General features: G+C 38.4%; 1 protein-coding gene across 2 annotated transcripts; it reads left to right on the top strand.

Annotated features, from left to right (window-relative positions):
* LOC122671555 lies at positions 1-23,113 on the top strand. Of its 2 annotated transcripts, XM_043868843.1 has the most exons (10): positions 1-38; positions 908-1,063; positions 2,016-2,174; positions 5,118-5,204; positions 9,303-9,383; positions 19,594-19,686; positions 19,779-19,922; positions 22,601-22,708; positions 22,833-22,884; positions 22,959-23,113. In XM_043868843.1, the coding sequence occupies exons 2-10, from the start codon at positions 953-955 to the stop codon at positions 22,997-22,999; spliced, it is 876 nt and encodes a 291-aa protein (XP_043724778.1). In that variant the 5' UTR covers positions 1-38; positions 908-952; the 3' UTR covers positions 23,000-23,113. The 2 variants fall into 2 exon arrangements, with proteins under 2 accessions (XP_043724778.1, XP_043724777.1); XM_043868842.1 differs by lacking the exon at positions 1-38 and having other exon boundaries at positions 869-1,063.
* Positions 23,114-25,213: the final 2,100 nt, after the last annotated feature.

The raw sequence follows: 25,213 nt of genomic DNA on the forward strand, positions 1-25,213 counted from the left end.
CTTTCGCACGGCTGACGGCACCCGCGCCAGTGGACCTGGTAAGTTCATTATTTTCTTAACTCTCAGTCTCTTTTGAGTCTGTTTGTGAGTATTTGACTTAGTTATTTTTTCATGTTCTATTGGATACTTGGATTACTGAGAATCCTTCCCATCTCGGTTTCCGAATTCAATATCATTACAGTCTTGGTTGATGTTCAATATATCAGTACTGAGAATCCTTCCTTTGCGTGATACTCTATCCTAACACAATTTTTTTGTTTATTTTTTATATGACTTCAATTTTGATAATATCTTAGATCCAAGCTTGCTTTTAGGTAGAGTTTGGATCACAGAGAACTTCATTTTTGTTATTTTTGTGAGATATGTAGCGTATTGTTAGAATTTCATGACATGCTAGTTGTGTACCTTGTCTAGAAAATTAGGATAGTTAGAATCTACTGACGGAGATATTGATAATTTTTTTTAATCCTGAGTGTTAGAATTGGAAATGTTAAATACCTAAATGTTTCCGTACTACCCGTTCCCCCTTTTTGACCGAATCTCCTACCTTTTATTTTTTCATCCTCCAAACTGAATAATATGTGCATATTTCCCATACAAAAATTTTGACATTCCTGAACTTAATAACAATGATCTTGCTAAATCGCAATGCCATTTTCGCATGGCTTGTTTTAAAAAAAAATTTTAACAATATAATCTTCTAACAGAAAATTGGAGAAGTGGGAAACTAGTCTATGATGAACTGCTTGTTGTACGTGTCTTCTGCTGCTGTGTTTGTAAAGTCTCATCATTTCATCTTGAAGACTTCTTTCTATGCTATTGTTGTTCATCACGGAAAAGATCAATACAACATACTCATATTATAGACATTAATTTGAATTTCATGTTTACGAGGTTTAATGTTCAGTGTTACTCCACTTGGCGTGGTGGGCGTGCTTTTTGCTCCACAAAGATGAACCCTGGAGCATCTATGGAGAAGGACGCTTTCTATGTTGTCCGTAAAGGGGACATTGTTGGAGTTTACAAGAGTATAAGTGATTGCCAGGCTCAAGTTGGATCTTCTGTAACTCCTATGCTACCTCCTGAACTGTTCTCATCTGTTGATATTATTTCTGTGATTTAATTTTTTTAAATGCTTCATTGTATTCTAGGCACTTTGTTCATATTTTCCTATACAATAAGGTTCTTTCTTGAACAACTATTGGTATTTTGTTGACCAATAGCTTATTCTGTTGCTTGGGCAGGCATTTGGTTGTATGCATGTGTTAGCTGGAGAAAAAATAAATAAAAATGAGATCTATGTTACCATTTTAACTTGTTTGGTTTTAAAATTTATCCACAAAAAGTTTGTTTTAAAGTGCCTCAATTCAGAAACTAGAAAGTGGCACCCAGAGTGTTCTAACATCTAATAGCTACACTAGTTACTAGGTCATGTTTGGTTAAGCTATTGCCACTCAGATTTTGGTGGAATTTTATAATGCCACTTATGAGGTTGGAGAATCCTTATTGGGACACAAGAAGCATTCCGATGGATTCTTGGATTTTATGCCTTTGGTAGGGAGCTAGAATCATAGTCTAGGTCTTGTTCCAAGTATGACCTCGGATAGAGCCTATTAGAGGGCAAGGATCCATGTAGCAGACCCCATTTAGCTGAGATTTTCCTGACTTACTGGGCTGTGCTTCTTTCCTCTTACTTTAATGTTTCATCTTTCATTTGTCATTTTCCATTTTTCATTTCCCATCTCTTCATTCCCCTTTTTTTGTTTAGACCTCAGTTTCCCCCCACCTTGTTTTGTTTGGATCCATGTAGCCGACCCCATTAAGTTGGGATAAGGCTGAGTTTGTTGTTGTTGTTGTTGTTGTTGATAGGGAGCTAGAAGCCAAGGTCCCCCAGCTCCTGGATTCTGGTTTCTTGGTTGATTAATAAGCTATGCAGTTTAGCAAATAACATGCTTTCTTATGTAGTTTTCAGTTTCCTATAGAATAAATTAACAGATAATATTTTCTTTTGCTAGGTATGTGATCCTTCTGTTAGTGTTTTCAAAGGCTATTCCTTGCCTAGGGAGGCTGAGGAGTATATTGTCTCGCGGGGGCTCAAGAATGCTACCTATTCAATTAGTGCTTTGGATGTAAAAGAAGACCTTTTTGGCGAACTCATGCCCTGTCCTTTTCAGGTGAGATAATCGACGGCCACTTGTTTACATCAGAAAACTTTTGGGTGGCATATCTTAGGCTTTATTACTTGTTTGTATTTCAAGATATTGCTGCCAAAGTTGACTAAAATGCTTGGTCTATGTTGCCAACGGAACAGTCTTCACATTTTGTGAGATGGAAGTATATTTAAGTGAACAATCACAGCATTTTGTAAAGTTTAAACCTCCTTTATCTTTAACATATGAGTTTTATGATTGTGGTTCTGCACTTCTGCTCCCACTGCCATGAAAAGAACACAATCAATTTTGGAGTTTTAGACAGAAGATAGAGTATGAATCCATTTGCATCCTTTTGTATAAAAAACTACATTAGGGTCTTTATATGCGTTTATTTTTCTTCTCTTTTTCTCTTTCTTTTTGATGGTAGGGTGGTACCACCTTTTTTTATGTAAATTTACTAATGCATTAATCTTGGAGCTTATTGATGCATTTGCACAGTTTTTCACTCATTTAGAGATCAGTTCATTGACAAAATTGGGATCATTGGGGAAACACAATTTTTCTAAGGTTCCATGGAGGATTATGATAAGAGCTTAGGGTATTATATATATCATGTTTTAAAGTTCTTTGTATGTTGGAATTATCTTTTAACCTTCAAAAATTCATTAAGGCTGTTGGATATACTTTCAGTTGTTATTGTTTTAAAACAGTGACAGTGAAAAAGCATAATTTTGGTGACTAGGAACACTTTTCATTTCTTTTGAATTCAAAAGAAAGAGAATAATACTTTGTACCATGATATTTTGACAAATTGTTTTTCAAGGTTTATATATTAGATTCTTAACAAATGCATGTGACCATATTCATACCCCATGGGGGGTATTCTTTGACAGGCATGCCGAAAAGGAAAATCTAAAATCCGTATTCACTTTACAATGCACATCTAAAAACTATATCACGATTAAGTTTCTACTTAATGTGGGTCAAAAAAGTGTGCGACCCACGTTTGTGGAAGTGCATTAGAAAATATGAGTCAAGAGTTCCTGAACTGCAGGCCTTATTGTCCATGCTATAAAAGAATCACTTATCCCATTCTAGCGTATGATCCTATACAGTTTGTGTATTCATAATTCGATCATGAAAGCAGTTCTTGAACGGGGAAGAATCGTTGCGATGGAGATTCTGGGTGTGCACATTTGGGACTCACTTTAGCCAAGGTAAAGGTATGTTAGGTGGCAAACATATGCTCTAAAAAGGTTGCATGCCATTAGCCAGGATGTATGTCACGTTTTCCTTTTACTGTGCTATCTAATGTTATATTTCTCCAAACCATGTAAAATTAGGGAATTCATTGGTAAATCCTTCTTCTAATCTATAACTTGCCTGGTGGGGCCCATTGAAACTATTGAGGTACAAGGCAACCTACACAAGAATACCTTCAACATGCTGTCATTGGCATTTGGTAAACCCTTCTTCTATCTCATGATCCTATATTTCAATCACTAATTCATAAATATAGGTATTGCCACCTTTTGCATTTGGCATTTCCCTGTATTTTACCCATTACACACTATTGGGACCTCTCACTGAGGCTCCTTCACCCGGTGCTTGTACAATTTCACAGGCAGTCACCAGGTAAGGGAATCTTGGAAAGCACATATTTCTATGAATGCCAGATCATGTGGGGCTGAAATCTCGTTGACAGAGGGCCTGCTACTCACATCCCAAGTTTCAGCCATAAACAGAGTTGGCCATATGGCAAAACAAACCATTGAAAATTCCAGGATTATGGAGAGACTGTACGGGACTACCGAGGGGATGCATGGACATACATGTGAGAGTAAATGATTGAATTTATCTGAAATTTGACAGGTGGAGTATTCAGTCCATTTCCTATATATATCGAATGGTGGGAATCGCCACATGACTATCACATGGCAGAACTAGGGGACCATCAATGGATTCCCTTACCTAGACTGAGGGCCAGAATATTTTTGGAAAGTGTCTTACCAAATGTTATTTTTTTTGTTAATTTTATTAATTTATTATTTTTTTTGTAGAGACTCCAATTGTTCCCATGTAAAAGCATTGTAAATTTATACTTTTTTGCACTGATTTTACTAAAGGATTTTCCTTTTAGTTGGTTTTTATCTGGAAACAAACACAACGAAAAGGAAAAAAACAGATTCTTAAAGTTTACCCAAATGCAGCCTAACATATTATAATGAAGGATAATTGAGTCATCAAAGGGGACTGGTGTCAAATCAAAAGGAAGTGCAAGTTTGGAGTTCCATAAAATCACAAGATTGTCATTTCAATAATGGAATCTAGTTGCATCCTTGTAATTTCCATCACTTGAGCCTTGCACTCAAGACAGTTTCCCTACTTATTTGTGGTTGAAACCTGACCAATCAGATGGGTGGAGGATCCTCCATCACGTGGGCCTACCATGCTTCCCATGTGGCAAATTGTGAAGGATACTGACCATAACAAATGCTTGTAACAATAATACAAGCCCAGCTATTTCTTATTAGATGCCTAATTATCTGGCTTCATATATTCACTTGGTTGTTCAGAGTTATTTTCTTAGTTTCTTTATGAAATGTTATTGCTATACAGTTTAAGAGACAAGATGGCTGTTTCGCTATTTTTGTTTCTCATGATCCTTCTTGAAACTTAATTTACAATTTTCAATGCTTCCCTTCCATTTCCAGAATTTTTGCAAATTTTTCCATTCACTTTTGTAAAAGTAGTTAATAACTTTAGTTATGTTGTTTCATGGTCTTCCATTTGCTAAGAATTATGTACGTTTTGAAAGTTAACTTGGTTAGAAGGAGGTGATTCTGATGGAGAATTCCTGGAATTGATTCTATTTGAAGAATGTTTTGCCGCTCTCTCTTTTTCTTTCTTTTATCTTTTTAACATGTTCTTGTATTTGTGTTTGTTTGTCATTTTTGTTCTCAGCATCCATCTTCTCCTAAGGCTAAAACGTCCAAGAAGGATTCTCCAAAAAAGAGATCGCTGGAGGTGCTTGAATCAGATGGCAATGTGGTAAGCTGGAAATCACGTTATTTACTCTACTAGAACTTTCTTTTTAATATTTAATTTAATAGCATTGACGACATTGGACTTACTTTCATTCGTGTTGGAACTTGGAGTAATCTAATGGAAAGGGGTTTCTCTTTAGACAAGATTCACAGACCCTGGGGAATGCTAGATGATGAGCTGACTTGTTTGTTAACATAGGGACATTTGAAACTATTTTATTCTTTCCCTACCTAACTGCACATTTACAGTTCAGGCTCACAGATGTTACCTCAGGTCACATTGCCTATTACTTTTATCTTCCTGAGATATGGTTGTTCAATGATGGCTGACTGGGAAAACAAAATCATCATCTCTTCTTCCTCTTTTTCTTTTTCTTTGGTATAAATAACTCAAACTTTACTGATATAAAAGGATATATGCCCATTTTCACCTAAAACATTACAACTCACATTAAGCACAAAAACAGTATACAGAAACATACGCTGAACTATTCCACCAACGTAAAGGTTACCCAGACCACCATTGATTTCTCCCAGCCTGTTGCTTAGAACCAATCAGGTACACCTTGGTCTTAATTCGAACGTGAAGTTCACCTGTGAAATAAAGTGTTTTATGTGCCTAATGAAATGAGTTAATCTCCAAGGCTCTTCCTTGTTTGATATCACCAAAGCGATAAATAATTAAAGAGTTACCTTCCACCAAGATGTTGGAAAAAACTTCTCTTATTGTGCATTCAGAACATAGTAGTTCAAGGCATCTAGGAGACCCTAGGCATTGGAGGAGGGAAAAAATCAAAGGCAACACCAACAAGGCTTCCAGGCGACCAAGACACCCTTCCAGCAAAGGGCGCGTGGACGCCTAGGCGTCACCTTGACAACTATGATTCCAAACCAATACGCAGTGATAAAAGCTCTGCCCTCAAAGTTTCCTCCCCCTATTGGGCTAGAGTATGCTCCCCTAGTAGTGCACAGACTAGACCTGATGACCACCCCCACAGTGGATGGTTCTGAATTTTCTAATGAGGGTCCTACAGAGAATATATCAAAGTTTAGTTTCACTGGGTTCCACAACTTGCTCTCCTGTCTCTAGGTATGTTCCCCATAATCACATTCCCCCAATCGGTCAACGCTTAGGCAACAAGGCATGCGTTGATACCCAATGCCACCAGGTGCAAGGTTCAAGAAGTCATTGGTTAAAACTGAAAATTTTCGAGTTTCGGTATATTTCGATTGAAACCTGTACCATTTCGGCTGCAAGTTTCGTTTTGACCATTTCAGTGGTTAAACGGCCCTATTTTGGCCTGCAACTTTAGGAAAACCCTAGTTAAGCATCTCTAGACATATTAGAACCTTGAGATTGTAAAAAAAAACCACCCAAAATGGTTGTTTGGTTTTGGACCCTATTTTGTTAGTGTATGTCTTACCCTGCTATACACTCTCTAATATAGCCTATTCTACACATACTTTCTCTAATAGAATTTTTCATGATTTTTTTACCTAAACAGGATATTCTTCCCTATTTTTGTATAGAAAAAGATCCCTGCCAGGTTGCATGGCGTGCCTGCGCCCAGACACAGAGGGGGTGAAATGGTGGCCCTGTTCCCTGTGAAATATGAAGAATCCACTGCTGTTGATGCCCCCGCCCGTGCTCTCATTGGCCCTCCTGCTGGTGCAGGGGCCATATTACCTGCCAACAATCTCCCACCTTTTTTTTTAAAATTTCCAAATTTTTTATTATTTTTTAATTTTAAAAAAATTAGAAAAAATTTCAAGCAGAAAAATAAAAGTGACACCATAAACTTGTAATCAGCCAACGGTGTCTAACATATATGAAATTGATCCTTTTCTCTCTTCCTCCGGTTGTTGTTCTTTTTTTTTTCCTCTTATCTATTTCTCCTTCGGTTCTTCTTCTACTCTGTTTTTTCCTTCTTTCTCTTTTCTTCTCCTTCGGTTCTTCTTCTTCTTTTCTGAAGGCTGATCTCCAATCACCCATTGCTTGTGGTCTACAAAAAAGCTTTTCAATCTCATTAGCCTTCAACTGCAGATCATTATTGAGTTCCTGACTTCCTTTTGACTGCCTGGTCTTCTGAACTTACTCAGTTGGGGTTATTGTGGTTGAACCAAAACACCTCCAAACTTTGTTTCCACGACAGGGGTGGTCTCACCCCTCCTACCTTGTGACTTCTTGCTCTGTTTAGATGCAGAACTCTGTTGCTGCAATTTTATTCCCTGAAGATTATTTTCCACCCTGGGTAGAAAATTTCCATGGTGCATCCCCAAAGGCGTCAATTCTTTCCTCCTATGACCTCCATCTTCTTTATTTGAATATGCGAAGAGAATACAAGAAAGGAGATGAAGAAAAAGGAAGAGTGAAGAGGAATCATACCTGGAATAAGGAGGAAGGGGATGGTTGACCCCCTGGTCACACATGAACAACTCCACAACTGTGATGAATCAACCAAACTCAAATTTCATTCCATCTCTAATTCCATCTTAGGGCTACATGCATATATAAAAATTAAAACTCCAACTTACTGAGATAGAACTCAATTAGGAATCTAACACTAAAACAGAACTTCTACATAGCTACTTCTCCAAAATTAAATAAAAGATTACAATACCCTACCAAACCTTGTTGGACTAAAAACCGGTTTGGGTCCGGTTCACCTTGGTCTGTGTTTGCAGATCTGGTCATGCTGGTCCAGCCACGATAATGCTACAGCATCATTATGTTCTGTTGCATTGTCTCTGTTTCTTCTTATAAAATGTTAGGTTTATTAAGAAGAAATTCATTTTTTTTTTCTAATTGTTGTTTGTAGATATAAAACAAAATGAGGAAACTGTAGTTACTTGGAAGAGTAAAAGTTGCTTTTAGTTTTATGCCTGTGGCAAATGACTATATCATAGTAACATCTAAAATGCCAAGCATTTTGTGCGCTAATGTTGTATTAAGCTCACGATGAGACCAAGGATTTAAGTATCGCACTGTATCTGCCGATACCAATACATATCATATCTTTAAGGTTTCGATATGATTCGTATCTGATGCAGTACTTATTATTAAAAAAATTGTATCATACCGTATCGGCCGATAGGGCTTGATACTTACCGATACTAATCAATACAGTCCTTAAAACCTCCACAAAAACCTATTTTCGGGATATAAAAAGAATATGGAAAAGAATTGAAATTATTATGGATACATTGTTGCAAATGGGTCCACTTTTGTGTTGAGAATGAAATACATTATGGATACATTGCTGCATTTTTTCTTCTGATTTTCTGTATTTATAAAAAATTATGGATACATTGAAGCAAATCAGTCTAATATTGTTAAAAAATTACATGTAATGTATGAAATACATTGTGCATATATTGCTTCATTTTTTTATTTATTTAAATTTTATGAAAAAAAAATTTCTGGAAAAACAATGAAACATTTATGGATACTTTAAACCTTGGTTGCACTACCATTAATATTTCGATTCAGGGAAGTATTGCGTATATGTTTGCTCTATACACATCATCATCTTGGTTGCACTTTTACCTAAGACCACCTCCAACTCTGAGTTTGAACCAGTCTGTAGCTCTTTATCGTATTAGTACATGTCAACTGATTGCAATTATCTCATCATTCTTTATTCTCCTTTTTATACATATTATGTATCCTTTTGATAGTGTTTGATGCTTCAAAAGTGTATTTTGCATGTATCCTTAGCATTTTCATGTATTTCTTGATCATTTTCATGCGTATCTTTAGTGTATCTTGCGTCTCTATGATACGATATGTATTTTAAAATCACCCTTCTGATACGATACCCGTATACTAATAATTAAAACCTTGGATGAGATAACTGTTAAAATTATTAAGCATGCACATTTTATCCATTCTGAGTAGCTTAATGATCAAGATCATATTGTGTTCATTGTTATTCATATGAAAAATCATTGGCTGCTGTAATGATGCCATTGTCTTAATTCCTATGTGAGTGTTAATGTGTTATGCTGTAATTATGAAATGGCACATCAGATATGCAACTGTTGTAACAATATTGTTTTGCCTTAAATATATTTTGACCAAGTTATTCTGATGGTTCCCCAGGTCACAGATGTGTTGGATCCTGTAAGAAAGCATATCAAACTAGAAACTTCAGTTGCGGCACAATCAATCTCTTCTAATTGTGTAAGTTCACATTTTTGTGATGATGGTGGATGCAATCCCTTGTTTTTCTTTGAATTTAAAAGAACATTTCAATCACGCTCTTCTATAATAGAATATTGATGAAATTAGTTGGGATAAGGTTTAATTGAGTTAATTTGCATCGTCAAGATTTTTCTAATTTATTATTAAGGACGTACCCAGTGCACGAGGCTCCTGCCACTGTGGGGTATGGGGAGGGTTATAATTTATTATATGATCTTCAATTCGTAGGAGCTCTTTCTTCCTCTGCTTGGTCCTTGTTATGCAGCTTGTTATCCAAAGCATATGAATAACAGATGCAAACAAAGCCCAATGATGCAAGTTCAGATAAGTAAACGGAACAGTAATCATGCAAGTTCAGATAAGTAAACAGAACAGGAAATAAACTGGGAGAAATGATTCTTATTTAGGTAGCAGATTACATTGTAGATGAAATTTGGTATCTGAGAAATTAAATAGTAAATGTAGCAAAAATTAAGACAAGTTTCAGATCTGAAGTTAGAGAATTAATTCCAGGAATAATAACAGAAAACAGATAAGGAGTTGATTTCTTAATAACAGAATGCAAGTAGTAAAAACAGCAGAATAACCCTGTTCAGTACTTGCGGGAATCAACACAAAAGGAATAAGTTCAGGGTATTGCAGGGGAGGGAAAGAAGGGAGAGAGAGGAGAGGAGATCAAGAGGAATAGGGAAAGAGCTCACAGTCCATTTATTTTCACAAAATAAAATTCTATTCACTGTCTAATTCAATTGGGTGGGGGGTGTTACATCCTAATATAAGACTCAAAAGTAGTGTTTTAGTGAACTTCAAACACTTCAAACAAATTCTAACAGAATTAAATAACCACTGAGCAACCTAATGGACTTAAACAGTAACACTGACTAGACTGAAACAATACCAGAGATAGAAAACCAGAACTAGCAACGTAGAAGAAGAGAGAAGAGACTGCTGCAAGAAAGAAAAACAGTCCATACATACAATAGTTCTCTCAGCACATTATATTAGGGTAAACAGATTACAATACCATAAGGACTAGAATCCCCTTCAGTCCTTGCAGTAGAAGACTAATTAGTACTTAAACAATAGAAACTAAAAATAATTAAAACAGATTACCGCAGGGTATGATAAATTTACTCTTGCGGTACAATATATACATCCTAACACTCCCCCTCAAGCTGGAGCATATATATCACTCATGCCCAGCTTGGCACAACTCTCTTGGAAAGCGGGACTAAATAGAGGCTTGGTAAACATATCATCCAACTGATCTGCCGAGGAAACAGAGTGGCAATCCACTTCTTCATTACTGCATTTCTCACAAAGTGATAATCAATTTCAATATGTTTGGTCCTTTCGTCAAACACTGGGTTGCTTGCAATGTAGATAGCAGCTTGATTATCATAGAACATCTTCATAGGTTTAATAATCGAAAATCCCAACTCTTGAAGCAATGATTTCAACCACATTAACTCGACTGATGTGTAAGCAATGGCTTTGTACATAGCCTCAACACTAGGCCTAGCCACCGTCGTCTGTTTCTTGCTTATCCATGTGACAAGATTGCCACCAATGTACGTGCAGTAACCTGTAATAGACCTTCGATCACCATCAGTTTTAGCCCAGTCTACAGTAGAGTATCCAACCACATCAATATGCTGATTAGGTGAATAAATGAGCCCCTTCTCTGGACCACCTTTAAGATACTTTAATATTCCACATGCTGCCTCCCAGTGAGCCTTCTTATTTGACTCCATAAACAGACTAATAACCCCAATACCAAATGATATGTTTGGTCTAGTAATAGTAAGATAAATGAGTTTTCTTACTAATCCCCTGTAATGCTGCTTATCATCAAGTTCCTCCCCATCATTTGTCCCAAACTTCTGGTATGGGTCCATAGGTGTATCAACTAGCTTGGAAGCAAGCATACCAATATTAGGCAAAAGCTCCAAAACATATTTTCTTTGTGAGCGACAAACCCCCTTTTTTACTCCGAAGGACTTCAATACCAAGAAAATGCCTGAGAGCACCCATCTAAAAATGCTTATGCAAATAAGATTTCACCTCTGTAATCCCAGATACATCATCTCCAGATATAATAATATTATCGTACACAACCAAGACAATCACCCTAAATCCCGACGACGGACAAACACTAAATGGTCACAATAATATTGCGAGAACCCGTACCTAGTAACAATTGAGATGAACTTATCAAACCATGCTCTAGCTGACTGTTTTAGGCCATAAATCGCCTTGTGTAACTTACAAACTCTACCAGCATTCTTCCCCTAAGCAACATACCTTGGAGGTTGCTCCATATACACCTCCTCATGTAAATCACCATATAAGAAAGCATTCTTGATATCCAATTGATATAATGGCCAATTATAATTCACAACTAAAGAAATAAGCACACAAACTGAATTAAGCCGGGCAACAAGAGAGGCTCAAAGTAATCCACACCATAGGGTATAGTTCCCCCCCCCCCTCTTCCCCTTTTTTGGGGCTTTTGGTAATGATTATTTATTCACAAAAAAAAATAAAAATTCACACCATAGGTCTGAGTATAACCCTTCACAACCAAATGGGATTTTAACCTTTCCACAGATCCATTCGGATTATACTTAATTGTGTCTACCCAACGACATTGCACCAGATCCTTACCGGGAGGTAAAATCCACCAGAGTCCATGTCTGTCAAGAAATCAAGGCATCCATTTCCACCTCCATAGCCACGTTCCAGTTTCTACCAAGGATGAGACAAAGCCTCATGATGGTTTTTAGGGATAGTGTGGGTAGATAAGGACAAGGCAAAGCTATGATGGTTTGCCGGGAATGAGTGGTTTGTTGCGGAATTGATAGTGTTTGTTGGATTACTTACTAGCCCCAAATATCTTTTAATGGCAAAAATACTAATTACTTTAGTAATGGCAATTGGAATGGTATTAACTCCTATTTATTCATTATCTATGTCACGCCAGATGTTCTATGGATACAAGCTATTCAATGCTCCAGTAATTGGTATGCTGTCAGGATACAAGGAGGAAGCTGGAACTTCATCTAGAGGATCAAACTATGTGGTGGGCTGTGAAGTAGGAAAAACCGAATCAGGCTGCATTGGCTTCGTACACCACTGATGCACTTTCATTGGTGCTGGTGAGGTGGAAGTTGGAACATCAGCCCAAGGCACTAGAGCAGGAATAGAAAGGGAGCTAACAACATCTGTGGAAAGTATGGAGTATGCTAAAAAAAGTAATATCAACACTGAAAAACTGCCGTTGAGTAATAGGATTGTAACATTTATACCCTTTTTGAGTTTTAGAATAACCATGAAAAGCATACTTGACAGCCCGAGGAGATAGCTTATCAACATGAGGTTGCAAATTATGAACAAAGCATGTGAATCCAAAAACCTGAGGTGGCAAAGAAAACAAAGTTGAATTTGGAAACATAATAGAGAGAGGGAATTGGTTATCGAGAACAGAAGACGTCATCGGATTAATCAAGTAACACGCTGTTAAAACAACATCACTCCAGAAATGTTTTGGAACATGCATATGAATCATTAGAGATTGAGTAATTACCAATAAATGTCTATTTTTTCTTTCAGTGACCCCGTTTTGTTGAGGGGTATAAAAACTTGTTTGATGAATAATGCCATGATCTGAACAATAAAACAGAAAGCTCATGCTGTGTGTATTCAATATCATTATCAGAGCAAACAACTTTAATGGAAACATCAAACTGAGTCTTTATTTCAACATCAAATAGATAGAAATTCGAAACGATCTTTCAACAAATACAATCATGTCAGACGCGAATGATCATCCACAAAAGTGATAAAAGAGGAAAAATCTGAGCTATATTTGACATGACACGGACCCAAATATCTGAATGCACTAAAGAAAATAAAGCCGAGAAGGAAAGAGAACTGATGATGCTTCCCGTGCTCACATGCTTCACGCTCGAGGAGAGGAACAGACTTGCAACTTGGAACCATATGTTGGAGTTTTGACAAGGATAGATGTCCCAAATGAAAGTGCCACTGAATAGTTAGAAACACCACCGGATGTAGCAGTAGCAATAGTAGAAGGGGCAACACAATCAAGTTAATTTGGCCCATCCTGCTCAAGCCCTCTACCAATCGTCCCCCTTGTCTGACAATTCTAAAAAACACAATAGGAGGTAATATGGCCTAACCTACTCAAGCCCTCTACCAATTATCCCCCTTGTCTAAAGATTCTAAAAAAAAACAGTAGGAGGGATGGAAGGTGACAGAATAGTTAGAGATTTTATATGTTGACTAACAGATAAACGACTTAAAGGTAATTGTGGCACATGAAGAACGGAAGATAGAGTCATGGAGGAGGTAGGTGAATTGTACCATGAGTTGAAGATCCATTAGCAAGAATTACAGGGGTAGGATTGGGAACTTTATATAAAGAAGACAACAACTTTGACTTAGCAGTCATATGAGTGGATGCCAAGGTTCTAAATCTCGTTTTCGACCCTGGTTTCGACCAGCCAAACACCGAGATTGTCTCGGTTTCGACCATATCTCGGTTGAAACCTGGTAGTTTCTCCAAACTAACTCGAACCTTGGTTTTGAGTACCAAAATTTTTTTTTGGCCCTGATTCTTGTTGTGCTGCCTATTTTTGTCATTTTGAACCCAATCCATGCATTAGTTTCACATAGTGAACACTTAGAATAATACTTGCAGTTTTGACCCAAGTTTGATAGTGTATATTCTATATTGTTCTTGGACATGGTATCGAATAAGGTTTGACCAATAATAACTCCTTCAAGATAAATTGGGTTTAAGTAATCTTGGATTTGTGTGAAAAGCTTTCACACAAATCCAAGATTGCTTAAATCTGATTTATATTGAAGGAGTTATATTTAGGTCAAACTTAATTTGGTGTGCGCGAATGCGGTTTAAAATCACTCTGAATTGGAATATATTTTTAGACATCAAAACCAATGAATATTTTACCGCTCTTTTGTTTTTTAGCAATGGTTTATCATGTTAAGATTTATGGAATTTTTAGATTTGAGAAAAACCCCAGCATTTAAAAGTTGAAAATTGCACATGCTACCGAAAATCCAATTTTCGTTCTTGAATTGGGGGATTGACCTTTTATCCTTTTAGAATTTTTTTTAACTATTTTGTTTGCCTTGGTTTCTAGCATAAATAAGTGCCTGTTTGGTTTCAAGCCAGGTTTCCTCAAGTTTCGATGGGGATAAGTGAATTTATATAGGTGTTCGGGTCAAAACTTGTGAAATTATTGAAATATGGTCGAAACTTGCGAAATTATTGAAATATAGTCGAAAATAGTTGAAACATTGCATTTTTTAAACTCCCCCTTCAACTCGTCTCAATCAACTACGAAACCGAGATTTAGTTCCATAGTGGAAGCTTCAGAACCAGTTATCCATGGGATAAGAGATATAGTAGTAAGAAGGACTGATGTACCTGTGTGAGCAAGTGTGGTTGTGGATGAGGAAGTAACAGTGGATGACTCAAGATTTTGGAGACGTTTAAGTATCAGATTGTAGTCATCCCGAGACATGGATCCTGATGAGGAAGTAACAATGGATGACTCAAGATTTTGGAGACGTTTAAGTATCAGATTGTAGTCATCCCGAGACAGATCCTGATGGAGAAGATCCAGATGAAGTGGTAAATTTGGCGTCGCTTAACGACACTTTTTCAGTATAACCATTTGATAATATTGTATTAGTTAATATCTGAGCCCATTCTGGTTTACCATGTTTAGCCTAACATGTCTCTACTGTATGATTAGGCTTGCTGCAGAAAGTACATTGTCGGAAAGACCGGTCTATTTGCTATCTACCACGACCACCTGCACCATGGCCATGGCCTCCCCCTAAGCCATGACCTCTCCCAGGGAAACTAGAACCACGGTCATGACCAGCAACATAAGTAGAAGTTTCCTTAGAAGAATATATCAGCTCTAGAGGGAGAATTAAAGTGTTGAAGATGAGAGAAGGTCTCATTCAAGGAAGGCACATTCTCCCCAGCAAGCAACTAGCTCTTAACTGATTGAAAATCAAATTTTAATCCGGCCATGAACTTTGCAACATGAAACTCAGCCCGCTGAATCTTCAACCGTTCCAGATCAGTAGTCAGAGGCTGATAAACATTGAGTTCCTCCCATATTGCTTTAAAGGCACTATAGTCCTCATTCAAGTATTTGTTCCCCTGCTTGAAGTTAAACATTTTGTCACTTCAGGTTCCCATTTACATTGACTCCTGCAATCAATCTGCCACTTCAGGTTCCCATTTTGTCCACTTAGGTAGTCCATTTGCTGGTCATTGTGTATCAGTAGTCTCCACCCCTTGGATCATAGATTCTGGTGCCACTGATCACATGACCGGTTCCTCTAGCCTCTTTTATCGCTATTCACCCACTTCTGAGAAAGACAAAGTTTGGGTGGCCGATGGTTCTCTCTCCTTTATCTCTGAGAAAGGCTCTATCAGTTTTTCTCCGTCTATCTCTTTATCCTCTGTTTTACATATACCTAATTTTACTACTAACCTTTTGTCCTGTAGTAGTCTTACTCGTGTCTTGAACTGTAAAGTGACTTTGTTTCCTACCCGCTATGTTTTCAGGATCTGGCAACTGGACGACAATTGGATGGGGTAAAGTGCATGGTGGATTGTATCTGCTTGATGATGGCCGTCCTCCTTCACCACCACCACCATCTCCTCTTCATCGAACTTCATTGGTCTCTTTTGAACTTCAACAATGGCACAATCGATTAGGTCACCTCCCTTTAGGAATTTTATCTCATTTATTTCCAGCATTAGTTAAGCAATGTAATAAGGATGATCTTTTTTGTGAGGCTTGTGTTCTAGCCAAACAGACAAAAAAAAAGAAGTCTTTCCCTTTTTAATCTGGTTCATATTGATGTATGAGGTCTTAGTCGGAAACCTTCTATTTCTGGCCATCGTTGGTTTGTTTCCTTTATTGATTGCCACTCTAGGAGTACCTGGGTGTATACTGTATTTGATGCATAATAAAAGTGATGTTTTCTCATGTTTTTTGCATTTTCATAAATTGGTTCAGACCTAATACAATGCTACTCTCAAAATTTTGAGGGGTGACATGGGATCCTCCACTAGACTAGTTGTGTGGATACTGCTGCCCAGAATGGAGTGGTTGAAAGATAAAATCGCTACCTTTTAGAGGTGGCTTGAGCACTTATGTTTGCCCGTAATGTTCCTCCCCAATATTGGGGGGATGCTGTTCTTATTGCAGCATACCTTATTAATAGGCTGCCTACCATAGTCCTTGACTCCTGTACCCTTGCTACCCTTTTAAATGGCTCCTCAACCTTTATAGTTCCACCTAAAGTTTTTGGCTGTGTTTGTTATGCTAGGGATACTCAGTCCCCTAGTAAACTTGAACCTCGTGGCCTTAGGTGCATTTTCTTCGTCTATTCTCCCTCCCAGAAGGGTTATAAATGTTACCATCCACCTACCCGTCGTATCATGGTGAGTTTGGATGTCATTTTCCATGAAACCCTTTCCTATTATCCAACTACACCTCTTCAGGGGGAGAATTCCAGTAAAAAGGTGTTGACTCTTAGGGCCCCTCTCCCTCTTGAGGCTCCCGTGTATAACCAGCCTGAACCCACTCCTGTCCCTCACATACCATCTAATGAAGAGGATTCCACACAGGGGGAGATCTTGGATACTGGTAATGACATAGTTCCTATTCAGGGGGAGCTTACTCCAGTCCAGAAAACCATTGGAGAATTTCAGAAGAGAATTAATGACTCAAATCTCAAAACATTTAAGAGAGGATGTTCCAAAGACAAGCAGCTTCCATCCACTGCAGCACCAATACCCTTTCAGTTGCCGACTCAGATCCGAATCATCTTCCTACTCCAGGTAAAACCCCTTCTCCTGAGTTACCTATTGTTTGTCGCAAAGGTACTAGGAAATGTATTCACTACTCAGCATCCTATATCTCATGTTGTCTCCTATAATTCCGTTTCTCCATCCTTTCGTGCTTTTGTTTCTTTTGTTTCTTCTGTTTGCATTCCCCAGAATTGGCAAGAAACTCCTGCAGATGGAAAGCAGAAGGCAACAATGATGGAAGAAATGAGAGCCTTGCAAAATAATGATACATGGGATCTTGTGGTTCTTCCTCCAGGGAAAAGACCAGTTAGATTTAAATGGGTGTTTGTGGTGAAACGAAAGGTTGATGGCACTATAGATCGATACAAGGCACGGTTGGTGGCAAAGGGGTTCACTCAGACATTTGGGATTGACTACCAAGAGACCTTTATACTTGTTGCTAAACTAAACACTGTCAAAGTGTTACTGTTTTGTGCAATAAATCTGGGATGGGATTTACAACAGTTGGATGTGAAGAATGCCTTCCTCCATGGAGAGTTTGAAGAGGAGGTATATATGGACATTCCACCTTAGTTCTTAGGTGTCAAAACTAGCGGGAAGGTATGTAAGTTGAAACGTGTTTTGTATGGGCTAAAGCAATCACCTCGTGCCTGGTTTGGAAGATTTCATAAAGCTATGGTTTCTGTGGCATATAAGCAGAGTAATGCTGACCATACTCTGTTTATCAAAAGGAATGGTGATAAAGTAACCATTCTCATAGTCTATGTGGATGATATTGTGGTGACAAGGAATGATGGTGATGTGATCAACAAGTTGAAGACTTTCCTTGGCCGTGAATTTGAAATAAAGGATCTAGGAAAGTTAAAGTACTTTCTAGGGATAGAGATTGCACGATCTTCAAAGGGCATCTTTCTTTCTCAAAGGAAGTATATCCTAGATCTATTATCTGAGATCAGGATGTTACGATGTTACCTTGCTGATATACCTATGGAGGTTACTACAAAACTCAAGGAAAAAGATGGTGAACTGGTTGACACAGGTCGTTACCAGCGGCTGGTAGGGAAACTTATTTACTTCTCTCACACACGGCCAGACATAGCCATTGCCGTGAGTTTGGTAAGTCAGTTCATGCATGATCCTTATTCCTCTCATATAGATGTTCTTCGTATTTTTTGTTATTTGAAGTCAGCCCCGGGAAAAGGAATTCTCTTATCTCCTCATTACCATCTACGAGTTGAAGTGTATATTAATGCTGATTGGGCTGGATCTTTTGATAGAAAGTCCATATTTGGTTATTGCACCTTTAATCTTGTCATTTGGCGTAGCAAGCAACATAACATGGTAGCAAACTCCAGTGCTGAAGTAGAATTTTGTGCTATGACACAAGGCATTTGTGAGCTATTATGGCTTAGAGGTTTATTACAAGATCTTGGTGTTCCTGTCCGTCTCCCTATGATGTTGTATTGTGACAACAAGGCTGCCATTAGCATTGCTCACAATTCGGTTTAGCATGATCGTACCAAGCATGTGGAGGTTGATAGGCATTTCATCAAAGAGAATCTGAAAGAAGGACTGATCTGCGTTCCTTTTGTGAAGTCTGCTGATCAATTGGCTGATGTGTTCACTAAAGGGTTGAGTGGGAAAGTCTTTCATCCTATTTTAGTCAAGTTGGGCATGTTTGATATTTATGCTCCAACTTGAGGGGGAGTGTTAGAATAAGTGGGAGTATTTTGAGCAAGGGTAGAATTGTAATTAGGGCTGTGACATTGCTCACGTGAACAGTGACAATGAACAGTGTTGGGTCAATTCTGTAATTTTTTTCCCCCCTCTTCTATTATAAATTAAGGGGCTTGGATTTTGTTCATATAGGATCACTTCTTATTGATTAGGTTTTACTTGCTTCAAGATACTGAAAGAGCTGGGCTGGGACTTATTGGTGCCTTGGTGGCCCTTTTTGCATACATTGGCATTTAATGATATGCTCGTACATTTTGTAAACATATAACTTCTTACAGTCAATACTCTCACTTTTTGAGATTGCAAAAACTTTCTTTTGTCCCCCCACCCCCCCCTCCCCCCCCCCACCCCACCCCCAAAGGAAAGGAGAAAAACCTTAAGACTCCCATCCATTGAGTAAGATCCCTCTGCCCAAAGATTTTTTAAAAACATCTTAAACACCAAGTATTTATATGTTATTAGAAGACCTTGTCACCCATATACTAGTGCATGTAACTTGTTTTGTACTTACGTATAAAATTTGGGCGCATAATAGAATCTAATGTCCATATCAATGCACAGAACTCCTGTATTCTTGAGTTTGATGGTGCTTCAAAAGGGAATCCTGGACTGTCTGGTGCTGGAGCTGTACTACGAGCTGAAGATGGAAGTGTGGTATGCATTTAATTGAGCACATTTCATGGTTGTTTCGGAAATTTTTCTTTATTATACTGTGCCTTTAACTGCCTAACTCTTTACTTTTAAAGGTCTACCGATTACGTGAAGGTGTGGGCATTGCAACCAACAATGTTGCTGAGTATCGAGCTGTGATTTTAGGATTGAAATCTGCTCTTAAGAAAGGGTTTAAACAAATTCGTGCACAAGGTGACTCCAAACTCGTCTGTATGCAGGTGTGTTGTCTTCATGCATTGAGTGATTTCTGACCTTCATTTATTTGCTTGTGACACTGCTCATCAATTGTCATTGTATTCTGCTGTCTTTTTTTTTTCTTCCTGTTTTAATTTTTGCCTGTATATATTATTGAAACAATTTTTTAACATTATTATAGCTTATGATGATTAATTGATGTGGTTCAAGAGAATATTGTAGAAGCACAACAAGGCTAGAATCACACTAACAATCCAGGGTCTATGAGAAATTGACGAGACCATATAAGGGACAGAATTGATAGCTAGTAGGAGAAATTAAATTACACACAAACCAATGGTCAGATTAAGCCAAAAGCCAGGTTGAGTGTAAAGGTATCAGACCTATTAATTGGCATAAAAATATTGAAAATAAAAAAATCAGAAACTAGTGAAACACAATCTGCTTATGTTTTAAACTATACTCAAGAACTAAGGAATCACAACAGAATATATTGATGAGAACTGATAAACTGTTCCATAATAATATTAGCAGATTTCTGATAGCCTGATTCAAAGGTTGAAATTCATTTTCACAGATATATAACCGGACTTAGAAATCGATGTACAGAGGGAGAAAAAGTAGAACCAGGGACAAAGTGAAAGAACTAGAAGAATAAGACAAGAGATGAAAGGAGAGAGCACCTGATTGCAGAATGATCAGAACTAGAAGAACTCAGCGTCAGCCAACAAGAAAGCTATGTCAGTCAAATGCAACCTGCAGCAACATAATAAAATTCAAATTTATCACTCAAATCAACTTGAGCAATGGGGGAGGGGGTGTGATTACATATAAATAATCTTTGAAAATTCCTAACTCAACTCATACTTGAACTCCTAGTCACAATCTGAAATTGAATAAAATAATCAAACTCAAAGTAGAACTCCTACAACAACAACAAACTCAGCCTTATCCCAACTTAATGGGGTCGGCTGCATGGATCCAAACAAAACAAAATAGAGAGACCATAGTTATACTCAAAATAAAAGGTGGAGAAAAGATAGGAGAATATGGATGAGAAATGACAAAGAAAAGGACAAATGGAAGATGGGAAATAAAAGAAAGATGAAAGGTAGCAAGAGGAAAAAGACACAGCCCAACATGCAGGCTAATCTCAGCTAAATGGGGTCTGCGGTATGGATCCTTGCCCTTCAATAGGTTCTATCCGAGGTCATACTTGGGACCAGACTTAGACTATGCATTTTTAGGTCTGCCCCTAGCATTTTTAGCTCCTTCAATCAGGATCATATCACTCCTCCTTACTGGGGTGTCCCTCGGTCTCCGTTGAATATGGCCATACCACCTTAAACGACTCTCTCGGAGCTTTTCATTGATAGGGGCAACTCCTAAGTCCGCTCTTATATATTCATTCCATACTTTATCCTTCTGTTTTTCCACACATCCATCGTAACATCCTCATCTCTGCTACACAAAGCTTATCAAAGTAGAGCTCCTAACATGCCGCCAATCAATATAGAATCCTATTCCAACTTAAATTCTTGTTTAATGACTGAAACTAAATTCTTAATCTCAGTACCTATCGACAGCTTGTGGGCCATAATTAATTCCTAATTACAAAAAATGCCCCCAATATTTTACTAAATGCCCTTGTTGCAACTGATGGCCTACTTTAGGCCTGGGCTTCCAAATTGGACATTGTTTATACAGCCAGGCTGCTGCAACTGCATCATTAATGATTCACTTGGAAGGACATTTGGCATGTTGGGAATTGAAAACTGTGTTTGGATGGCCAACAGCCTCTTGTGTTATAGCCTATATGTTTGAGGCTGTATTAAGACATTAAGTAAAGGCACCAAAACTTATATAATTGGATTGATGGAACTACAATCCTTTGAAATTCAAGTTTTTTGGGAGGCTGTCAGCCACCTTTTCTGTTCCTCTCCCTGGAGATAGCCTTTATATCATACCTGCAGAGTTATAGCTAATCTTACTGAATGAGAAAATGCTATTCATTTTCAGTATAATCTATTAGGGAGCTGTGACGTAGGTGCATTTTCCATTAATGTTTTCATGTCCTATAATTCTGGTCATTTAAATTCTCTTTGAATCAAAAAACTTTCATTTGTGTCTAATGATGAGTTGTTGGGAGCAAATGTTGGCTGTTTTCAGTTCTTGGCTTGTTAAAATTTGGCTCTGCTACTGATTTATTATGCCTTTTTTTTTTTTTGTACTTTATATTCAGAGAGCAAAAATTTGAGCTTCTTTACCTCTTATTAGTCATGTTACTGGTTATTTTCTCTGTGTCATCTTAGGTTTGATATATGTTGACTGAAGCAGACTGAGCATTTTATTTTTTTGTCTCCCTAGTATATTTATGCAATGTGAGTTGGTCAACTTTAAACGAATTGGATGGTACAATGTGCAGTGGAAGTCTGTTGCTTCTATTCCAGTTTGCTTACCACTGGGAAAGGAGTTTTCGATTCAATTTCTTTTAATTTCCTTGTTCTGGAAACTGAGACTAAACCCAGAATTTCATTATTGTTACTCTTAACATCCTAACCACCAGGCTTAGTGCTTACAACTTTCTTTAATTGTACTGCATTCAAAAATTTCTGTAGTAAAATTTTCTGGTGTTAGCATCACGATGATAACTGTAATATAATTCTTTTTCATACTTTACTGAGGAAAGTTCATGGAACAGGTTCAAGGTCTGTGGAAAACAAAGAACCAGAACATGTCTGACTTGTGCAAGGTAGTCAAGGAGCTCAAGGACAAGTTTCTGTCCTTCCAGATCTCTCATGTTCTCAGGGTACATACAGTAAATTCCTGTGGTGCTTTGAGGCTAATAATTATGCTGCTCATCTTTTTGAATTTATCCTCTTCCCTTGCTGGTTCTTCATTCATTATCTGATGAACATTCTTCTAACCTCAAGGATTTCAACTCTGAGGCTGATGCTCAAGCAAACTTGGCCATAAATCTTCGAGGTGAGGCTTTTGCCTTTAATTTTTCATTTTCAGTTGATTGATTTGTGGGCGCTGATTTAAATTCCTTACCTCAGATGGTGAAGTTCAAGAAGATTGTATCAAGAAGCAGCTCTAATGATTGGAGGCAAGTGGATCTCATATGCACATTTTGTGTTGCTAATAGAGATGCAGTGCATACATGAGCATATTCCTGAGATTGGTTGAAATTTGCATTTGGGCAGGTGATAACCAATTGAAAGGATATTGAGGCTCCAATATGATTAGAGGACTATTAGATATCATGCATGTAATGATATTGCCAAATGGAAGTACAGTTGTGGGTGGTTAACACATTTTAGAGTTTTGTTCGTGTCGGTGTCTTCTTGTATTTTCCTCGGAGGGAGGGAGAGGGGTTGGGATGTTCCAGTCCTTGATAGGCACAAGAAGCAAAGAAGTGGAAAACAAATGAAATGTGTTACCATGAGATTAAAAAAAAAAGTCCCAAGGAAAGGGGGTTTCTTTTTTGGTAAAGCATTGATTTATTCAAAGGAAGATCGGTTACAAGCCAAGGCCTCATGCTGACACATTTGAGAGAGCCAAGGAGTGGAATTAGACCAACAAGCCCTACACCGAACGGACTGGCCTTTCCTGGCTAGGGTGTCGGCAATGCCGTTCAAGTCCCTAGAAGTGTGTACAAACTTGCACTGAATAGGGGGGGCACAGAGAAACCTGATGTCCTCAACAATGGGAGAGATCTCCAAGGGGGGGATCCTAGAAGGATCCGAGAGAATTTGGATCACATCCAAAGCATCAGCTTCAACGATAAACCTAAAGAAACCTTCTTCCAAAGCAAACAGAACAGTAGACCTGATAGCTTCAGTTTCTCCTGCTTGTATAGACGACACATATGCATTCTCAGAGACGGCAAAAACAGGGGGATCTTAGATGATCACGACCAATAAAACCACATCCTCCATATGGATCGCTAGGTTTAAAAGAAGCATCAGTATTGATCTTTAGGAACCCTGGAGGAGGAGGTGACCAACAAAGATAAGCCGAGATAGGCCTTTGCTCAGGATGGCAAGGGGACTCAGTAGAGGGACAGTGTGCATTCCAGAACTCTAGGAAGAGCTTCTCAGCAGTGGGTATGAGCTCAGAAGGAGGTCGATTTAGCTTATTGAAAATTAGGTCATTTCTAGATAACCAAATCGACTAGCAGATAAAGGAAGCTAGGCTAAAACTCTTTCTCGCAACAAGTTTATCGCGGGAGTTTAGAGAGCACCATTGTTGAATCCAGGAGTGGATAAACAAATCACCCTGAACATGAGTCCTGTGAGATAGAGATGAGCCGAACCAAATCGATTTCGCATAGGGGCAGGAAAGGATAATGTGCTCTATGGATTCTTCCTCGGCTCCACATCGAGGGCAGCTTTGGTCAATAGGAACTTGTCTAATGAGCAGATTATCAGCGGAGGCAAGACCATTGGCACACATACGCCAAAGAAAAGCCTTTATCTTGGGAAGGGACTTAGCATTCCAAATAAAGTTCCACACTTTATGAGGGACCTAGCTTCTAGCTGAGCTGTGGGAAGATGAAGGCCTGCCTTGATTTTTCTCCTCACGCTGGTTAGATAGGAGTTGGTACGCAGTCTTCACAGAGAAGATGCCATTTTTGGAGGCACCCCAAACCAATCTGTCCTCCCTCTTAACCAAACCCAGTTTGATTTTTAGGATCTCAGCTGTGTCATGTTGAGAAAACCACTGATTAAGCAGCTCCAAATTCCAATTTCTATCAGGACCTATTAACTCCGAAACCCAAACAAGAGGACAATTCGCAGGAGCCTCATGGCGGAGCTTAAAGTTGGTAGTCCCAGGGAGCCATTTATCTTCCCATATATGAACCTTAGGTCCATCTCCAATGATCCAAACAAGGCCTTCCAGCAAGATTGATCTACCATGTATGATGCTGCGCCAGGCCCAGGAAGGGCGATGGCCAAGTCGAGCATTAAGAAAGCTGGTGTTCGAAAAATAAATGGCTTTAAGTTGCCTTCCCCACCAAGAATCAGGACATGACCATAACCTCCAAGCGACCTTGGCCAGAAGTGCTGAATTTTGAAGTGCCGGATGTTTAAAGCCCAGGCCTCCCCTGGATTTGGACCTACATAGCCAGTCCCAAGATATCCATTGTATTTTCCTCTCCTCTTCACCTTGACCCCAATAAAATTTCGCAGAGGCCTTCCTAATGGCATCGTGGTGAGATTGAGGTAGTTTAAAATGCGAGGTAGCATACCCCGATAAAGAAAATGCCACGGATTTAACCAGGACTTCTTTCCCAACGTGGGTAAGAAGT

Source organism: Telopea speciosissima, chromosome 8 (genome assembly GCF_018873765.1).
Source record: "Telopea speciosissima isolate NSW1024214 ecotype Mountain lineage chromosome 8, Tspe_v1, whole genome shotgun sequence".
Taxonomy (NCBI): domain Eukaryota; kingdom Viridiplantae; phylum Streptophyta; class Magnoliopsida; order Proteales; family Proteaceae; genus Telopea; species Telopea speciosissima.

Bases quoted from the DNA above. Each gene is read 5' to 3' on its own strand.
- LOC122671555 (XM_043868842.1), top strand. From the start codon at position 884: ATGTTTACGAGGTTTAATGTTCAGTGTTACTCCACTTGGCGTGGTGGG. The intron at 9,384-19,593 runs GTAAGTTCACAT...ATCAATGCACAG, and splicing joins AATCAATCTCTTCTAATTGT to AACTCCTGTATTCTTGAGTT. The intron at 22,709-22,832 runs GTACATACAGTA...TCTAACCTCAAG, and splicing joins AGATCTCTCATGTTCTCAGG to GATTTCAACTCTGAGGCTGA.